The 7,546-nt window shown below is 34.7% G+C and overlaps 1 protein-coding gene across 5 annotated transcripts; it reads right to left on the bottom strand.

The window, feature by feature from the left end:
• Positions 1 to 3,382: 3,382 nt before the first annotated feature.
• Positions 3,383 to 6,456, bottom strand: LOC112010500 (target of rapamycin complex subunit LST8-1). 5 transcript variants are annotated; one of them, XM_065778728.1, is made up of 6 exons: positions 6,246 to 6,456; positions 6,043 to 6,161; positions 5,054 to 5,155; positions 4,827 to 4,919; positions 4,627 to 4,707; positions 3,383 to 3,643 (listed from the first exon to the last, which is right to left on the bottom strand). In XM_065778728.1, the coding sequence occupies exons 2-6, from the start codon at positions 6,148 to 6,150 to the stop codon at positions 3,398 to 3,400; spliced, it is 630 nt and encodes a 209-aa protein (XP_065634800.1). In that variant the 5' UTR covers positions 6,151 to 6,161; positions 6,246 to 6,456; the 3' UTR covers positions 3,383 to 3,397. The 5 variants fall into 5 exon arrangements, with proteins under 5 accessions (XP_065634800.1, XP_065634796.1, XP_065634798.1 ...); XM_065778724.1 differs by having other exon boundaries at positions 4,627 to 4,696; positions 4,807 to 4,919; positions 6,246 to 6,454; XM_065778726.1 differs by having other exon boundaries at positions 4,627 to 4,696; positions 4,807 to 4,919; positions 6,043 to 6,153; positions 6,246 to 6,454.
• Positions 6,457 to 7,546: the final 1,090 nt, after the last annotated feature.

Here is a 7,546-nt window from a genome sequence, read left to right as displayed (position 1 = left end):
AAAAAATTTATCATTTAATACCTTATTTATTGTATAGAAAAAAATTACAAATATGAAAAACAGCTGAGGAAAAGTTAAAACAAGTTAATCTCCATACCGATATTGAAAAGCTCACTCTTTTAGAAGAGATTAGTTGGGAGTAGAAGTCTAGGTACTAGACTTGAGAGAGGGGACGCCAACACCAGATTTTTTTCACAGAATGGCTAATTCCAATAGAAGAGATAATGGTATTGAGAGCCTTATGGTTGATGGCAGCTTGTCTTCCAATCAAGGTATGATTGCTAATTGTATTACCCAATTCTTCATGAATTTATACTCTAAGCAGCAAGTTGATCGACCATTTCCAGAAGTCTAGGTATTTCCAATGATATCCGGCGATAATGCAGACTGGCTAGACAGACTCTTTAAGGAGACAGAAATTTTTTATGTCATACAGAATTTTAATGATGATAAATCGCTTAGACCAGATGGGCTTCCAATGGCTTTCTTCCAAGCTTGTTGGGAGATTCTCAAACCTGATCTTATGGCTATGTTTCATCATTTTTTTGCTAAATGTCAGTTTGAGAAAAGTTTGAATGCAACATTCATCACTCTAATCCCTAAAAAAAAAACACAGCAATTGAAGTCAAGGATTTTCCCCATTAGTCTTGTTGGGGGTTTATAAAACCGTTGCTAAGGTCATAGCCACTAGACTTCACACAGTCATGGACGATATAATTTCAACTTCACAAAATGCTTTTGCGAGGAACAAACAGATTCTTGACCCTGTACTTATTGCTAATGAATGCCTTGATAGTTGATTGAAAACTAGTTTGCCAGGGCTACTTTGCAAACTAGATGTTGAGAAGGCTTTTGATCATGCTAACTGGGGATTTCTTATGCAATTACTAGAACAGAGTGGGTTCTCTGCTAAATGGAGGCAGTGAATTTTCGTTTGTATATCTACAATTCGCTTCTCTATTCTGATTAATGGCTCTCCTTGTGGGTTTTTTGAGAGTTCCAGCGAATTGAGACAAGGTGACCATTGTCTCCTTTGCTGCTTGTCTTGGTTATGGAAGCCCTTGGAAGAATGTTGGATAAAGCTATCTATGATGGTCACATGTCAGGCTTTGGTGTGGGTAATTTAGAGGGAAGATCCTTGGCAATGTCTCATCTTCACTTTGCAAACAACAATCTAATTTTTTGTGAAGCTAATCTGGATCAGATTTTGTTTCTCCGCATGATCCTTATTTGGTTTGAGGTGGTCTCTGGTCTAAATATAAATTTGGGCAAGTCAGAGTTGGTTCTTGTTGGTGTGGTGCATAATTTTGACTTACTGTTGAATGTCCTTGGCTGTAAACAATGTACTCTTCCAATGAAATATTTGGGTCTTCCTTTGAGAGCTAAATTCAAGGACAAGACAATATGGAACCCAATTCTGAAGAAGACAGAATAGAGATTATCGGGATGGAAACGTTTGTACTTATCTAAGGAGGTAGAGTCACTTTAATTAAGAACATTCTTATCTAATTTACCCACTTATTTTCAATCTTTATTTCCTATACCTGCTGCTGTGGCTAACCGAATTGAGAAACTTCATCAAAATTTCTTATGGGGTGGCATTGGTGACGAACCAAAATTTCATTTGGTTAAATGGGCTACTGTTTGTACTCCCATTTCTTCGAGTAGCTTGGGGATAAGGAAGGTAAGACTTTTTAATGAAGCTTTGCTTGGAAAGTGACTATGGAGATTTGGGATGGAGAAGGCTGCCCTTTGGAGGCAAGTGATAGAGGTGAAATATGGCTATGGATGGGGTGGCTAGTGTACTAGGTCTGTTAATGGTTCATATGGTGTTGGATTGTGGAAATATATTAGTCGAGGATGGCCTTCTTTTTCTCGCCGCATTCTATATGATATTGGGAATGGGTCCAGGGTGAAGTTTTGGCAAGATCGTTGGTGTGGTGAGTCATCTCTTGCAGTCAGCTATCCTGAATTGTTTAGATTTTGCTAAGATAAGGAGGCTGGTGTGGCTGAGCTTATGAAGTTTGCTAATGAAGTCCCCTTTTGGGATGTAAGTTTCTATAGGGATGTGCATGCTTGGGAATTAGAGGCACTGTCGGGTTTCATGGATACCATATAGGGTGCTTCAATGAAAGAGTGAAAGGGTTTGGTGAGGATAAGATGTGTTGGAAACCTGATAGAGAGAAGGGTTTTATGGTTAAGGATTACTATAGTCTTTTAGTGGGCTCCAATGACTACTGTTTTTCTTGGAAAGTATTTGGAAACAGAAGATTCCTTCTCGAGTATTTTTCTTTGTTTGGATTGCTGCTTTAGGGAAATGCTCAACGATTGACAATTTACAAAAAATGAAGGTTTGGATATTGGATTGGTGCTACATGTGCAAGTGTAATGGTGAATCAATTAATCATCTTTTTGTTCATTGTCCGGTTGATATGGATCTGTGGTCTATGGTGTTTGGTTTGTTTGGAGTAAGTTGGGTTATGCCGCAATTTTTAGTAGGGCTTCAAGCATGTTGGCAAGGCAGATTTGGTCATCATCGAAATGGGTATATATGGTTGATTGTTCCCCATTGCTTATTGTGGCGTCTTTGGAGGGAGAGAAATAGTAGGTGCTTTAAGGTAATGAGAGATCCATACCAGACCTGAAGTTATTTTTCTTTAGAACTTTAATGGATTGGTTGGCTACTTTGCGAAAACAATCATTTTTTTCTTTTCTTGATTTCCTAGATTCTTGTAATTTTTGTTCTTGAATTGTTTAACCCCTTGTACACTCCCTATGTACTAGGGTGTTCGTTTTTGATATCAATAAACTTATTACTTATCAAAAACAAAGCAATATATGGTCAGGTCGTATTACACCGAGCTGAGAAAACTAGACAAGGCATTGTCTTTCCCTAGGCAGAGTATCTGGCAGGTGAAAGCAAAGCTTCAAGTCGCATTTTTCACTTGGATGGCATTATTGGGAAAAGTTCAGACAGTTGACAATCAAAGGAAGTGAAGTATAATTATAGATTTATAGTAGATTAGTGTTGTATGTGCAAAAATAATGATAATACTGAATCATTTACAACTCCATTGCTGCATAGCAAGAGATCTTTGGTCTTTTGTTCTCTCTTTTTGTCATATGGGTTATGCCTTACTCTAGTAGATTTGTTAAACCTGTTGGAGAGGTTGGTTGGGGAAACACAAAAATGCTCTGTGCTATTGGATCTTATGTTGTGTGTTTTCTTGAACAAAATTCTCAAACATTTGGAGGACGAGAAATTGTAGTTCAAGACAAAAAGGTTCTGTTTCTTAGAAACACTATATGAATGTATAACAGTAACCTTTACGCGTGTGTGTGCGCGCGCGTGCGTGTGTGTGTGTGTTTGTGCTAGCTTTTATAGAGTTGTTAAACTTTAGATGTTAGTGGTTTCATTTATATATCTGGTGACTAGAGCGGTCTGCCCTTTTTGCACACCGATGATAGTAAAACTGCCGAAAGATAATATGACATTCCTAAATCTGCAAATCCCGATTCCTGAACAAAGGTCAAATGTACTGAAAAACAAGACAACAAAGCATACCAGTTCACAGCTACATGAATTTGCTGTTAAATCCCACACACGAATATTCCCATTCTGGTCCCCAGATATAAGTTCAGTCTGCAAGACTACATACACGTTAGACATACACCCAAAAGCACCAGTATGAGCATAGTTAGGGATACATCAACACAATGCGTATATGCTAATAATATTATAGTTACTATTACCACTACCACTAGCATAGCTAGTTAATTATTTTATGAGTAAGAATTCTAATTAATCATTGAATCATTTTTAATTATTGCATTAGTCATTATGTAAAAAATTCCTCATACTTGCTTGCACATATTTTCCAATATCTCTCTTTAAAGTGGACATACCCAACAAAAGCACTATGGAATACAATTCAATTTTTGAAGAGTGTTTGTCAAAAAAAAAATTTTGAAGAGTGACAATCAGAGGACAAAGAGATACAGAGAGACCAAGCAATTGAAACAAGGGATTTTGATAATCAATCTTTTTTCAAGATAACTAGGTTAAATTCCCAATTCAAATGCTAAAGCATGAGCACTACAAGCAATGCCATAAAACATTGCTTAATGCACTCCTCTGGAGATACTACAGGGCTATTTGGAGAACCAGAAAAATGTGCCAGCTAGTTCAGAATCATATTTGGACAGTCTTACCAAGCAGAGGCCATGGGCTACTTTCTACTGTGGTAAATTATTATTAAAAACTGCATTTCCAATCTGGAGAACCCCTAAAACTATAATAAGTCAAATCAGATTTTTTTTTTTTTTTTTTTTTTTGGGTGGGATAAGTAATGAAAACTTTTATTAAAATAAAACAGACCAAGTACATTGGGGGTGTACTCAGTGAGAAGTAAAATCATAAATTTAAGCCATTTACATAAGATGTTACAAAGATTCATAGTTGAAATGAACTTGCCAACCAAGGTACCTTAAGAGAAAAACTAAGAGATCTGAAAGAGCAACTCCACCCACTACTTATTATAAGAACCCATGCTTCATTACTTTTACCTATGTAGTTATTTTGAACCTAACAGCATTTTTATCTAAAGATAATATTCAAGGCTGAACCTGGTTTGGGTGCAGCACAACAGTGTTGACAGCTGCTCGGCTTTCATATTCCCGTTGACAACCTGGAGCTCTGCAATTAATCTAAATAAGAATAAATCTAAATAATATTATCAATAAGAGCATAGTATAGTAATTAAAGAATAATATATCCACCATATATTTTGGGAAATTTTAATTCACCTCAAATCCCAAATTTTTACCGTGCCATCCTCAGAACCTGAATACATCCAGTTTCCATCACATTGAAACCCCACTGCCATCACATTGTTAGTATGTGAATCATAGCTCATCACCTGCCATGCCATCAAAGACAAGTTCACATCAGACTATGGAAGAATATATGTAAAAGGCTATTTAAAAATGTATAAAAACTATTTTGTTTTTTCTTTGACAAGTAGAAGTAAGATCAATTATGGGAGCAACGTACTGGTTGAGGGCTGTTTGAGTTAACATCAAACAATCGAATGTGTGGATTACCAGCTGCAGCCAGGTAGTGCTTATCTGGGGTTATTTCAAGCCGATTAACGTGCTGCGCACATCAAACATGGCAAATCAGACTAAAGTCACCCAACGTGAAAACTTTTGAAGTATCAAGCATCACAAAATTTACAATATATGGAAAGAAAAGAAAATGATGGCCAAGAAACTGTAGGTAAGAAGGGGTACAATTAAGTTTCTTTTTTTTTTTTTGTTTGGGGGGGGGGGGGGGGGGGTGGAACTGTGATAGAAAAAGTGCTCCACTCAAGACTTATATGCAAAATTCATATATACATCATCTGTTCTTTCAGCAACCAAATAGAGAGCAATGGAAGTATTTCCTAACTATTGTTTGTCATGTTGTATAAAAAATTACATATATAACATACACTACATACACAGCTTCGGCCAATCCAAAATAGCAAAAAACGAAGAAAAAAAAAAACAATACATAGTTGAATAATTGATAGAATAGATTATGCATCTGCAAATGCAATGCCCCATGACACTTATGAAGAAAGAAGTAATAATAATATCAACCAATTGTTTTGATTTGTCTTTGAATCAAAGCATCATAACCTAAGAGCATATCAAGGAATTTAAAGTTAATGTTTTTAAAGACCATTTATCAAATTAACGGCTTTAACCATCAATTTTAGTCCAACCTAAACTAAACACGGGCTTTAGTAGTATCAGTCCAACATAAATTGGATAATCAAATCATTGACATTCCCTACAATCTAAGATTCATTATACTAATAAAATATATACGAATCTCTTCCACAATTTAAAATTCATTATACTAATATGAATCTCACACGAATTGTCTGGAAAGCTTTAAAACATGTGATTAGTGAATGAAAATTAAAGTGGGTTTTTCTCTATTTCTCAATTCAGAACTGAACTTCACTAAGATCAAAAAAAGAAAAAAGAACAAACCGAATCCTGGTAATTGATAGTACGGTAGCAGCGACCACTTTTGGCCTCCCAAAACCGAATGGAGTGATCATAGCTGGCGGTTGCAAGTATCACTGACGGTTGGCTCATTTCCTAGTACACTTCAAAAACCAAATCAACAAAACATAAATCATAGGATTTTGGAGTGGATGAAAACAAAAAATAATATAATATAATATATTTACCGATTACTGTTATAAAACCTGTGGAATTAGACTTAGGGTTGTGAGGGGTTTTGGTGAGCTGCTACTCTGCCTCTGCTCAGATTTGGAGAAATGGCCCTTTTTTTTTTTTTTTTTTTTTTTTTGTTTTGTTTATAGCTCTCTCTGCCTCTCAGTCTCAGGAAAGTAGTCGCACACAACACAGCCCCCTTGAGTTCGACACTGGGCAATGGGTATATATTATTATTATTTTCTGAGTCAAGCTCGCTGCCAATTTTTTATTATTACAGAAGTTATGACTAATTTATCAACTTTTCGAATAATACTTTTTTTTTTTTTTGGAATAATAATATTCTATCAAGTTTCAACTTTCAATATTTAGTATACTTGTTTCTCAAAAAAAATATATATATATATTTGTATACTTGCATAATAATATTTATATTGTACATCAACATCATCTTATATTCTTTTAATACTTTCTCAAAAAAAAAATCTTTTAATTTATTTACATATTTTTAAAAAAATATATTAATTATTAATCTAAAGGTTGAATCAATAACCTAAGGATTGAACTAGTAAATCATTATATTAATCTCTTAACAATTCAATGCTCAGTTCAGTTTTGATAACTATCAATTAAAAAAAACCTATATTGAAACACAATCTTTTCATGATTACATTGATATATTAGCGAAGATAGCGATAAAATTAGACGTACAAGTTTGAGATCATAATTGAGTTTACTACATGTGTTAGAATTATGTTAGAAGTTTCTCCAAAAAAAAAAAAATAGTATATGTTATAGGAATATTGGACCATTCCAAACTCAAATAGAGTGGGCCTAATAATGGGCCAAGTCCAACCCATTACTAAATGTTGTGCCCATTGTCAAAGAGTTGCATTTCTTGGTCTATATAAATGGGGCAATGGCTCATTTGTGCAATGATTGAATTTTTTTTTTTTTTTTTTTTTTGGGTGTGAATGCGCGGTGTTGTGACAAACTTTTATTTTCCAAGCTACAAAAGCAGTTAGACTTCTGTTTACTTTCAATTTCTCAATTTTCTAAAAAACCAAACAAATGGATAATATATAAATCTAGAAATTAAATCTTCCACACCAAGGGGGAAAAAAACACCCCCAGGAAAAGAAAGAAAAAGATATGGCCTTTTCAAAAATTATAAGCCAACAATCCTTGGCCATGCTGTGTTTTGCCGCATCTTAAAAAATGTGAACCTTTGGATCTGAAGCCATTTTCATTTTTACCAATCACACAAACAGCCCTTTAAAAAAAAAAAAAAAAAAAAAAAAAAAAAAAAAAAAAA

The sequence above is a fragment of the Quercus suber genome, unplaced genomic scaffold, assembly GCF_002906115.3.
Source record: "Quercus suber isolate HL8 unplaced genomic scaffold, Cork oak 2.0 scaffold_189, whole genome shotgun sequence".
NCBI classification, from domain to species: Eukaryota; Viridiplantae; Streptophyta; class Magnoliopsida; order Fagales; family Fagaceae; genus Quercus; species Quercus suber.
The sequence above is the reverse complement of the archived record's forward strand: the minus strand, read 5'-3'. Positions and strand labels throughout refer to the sequence as shown.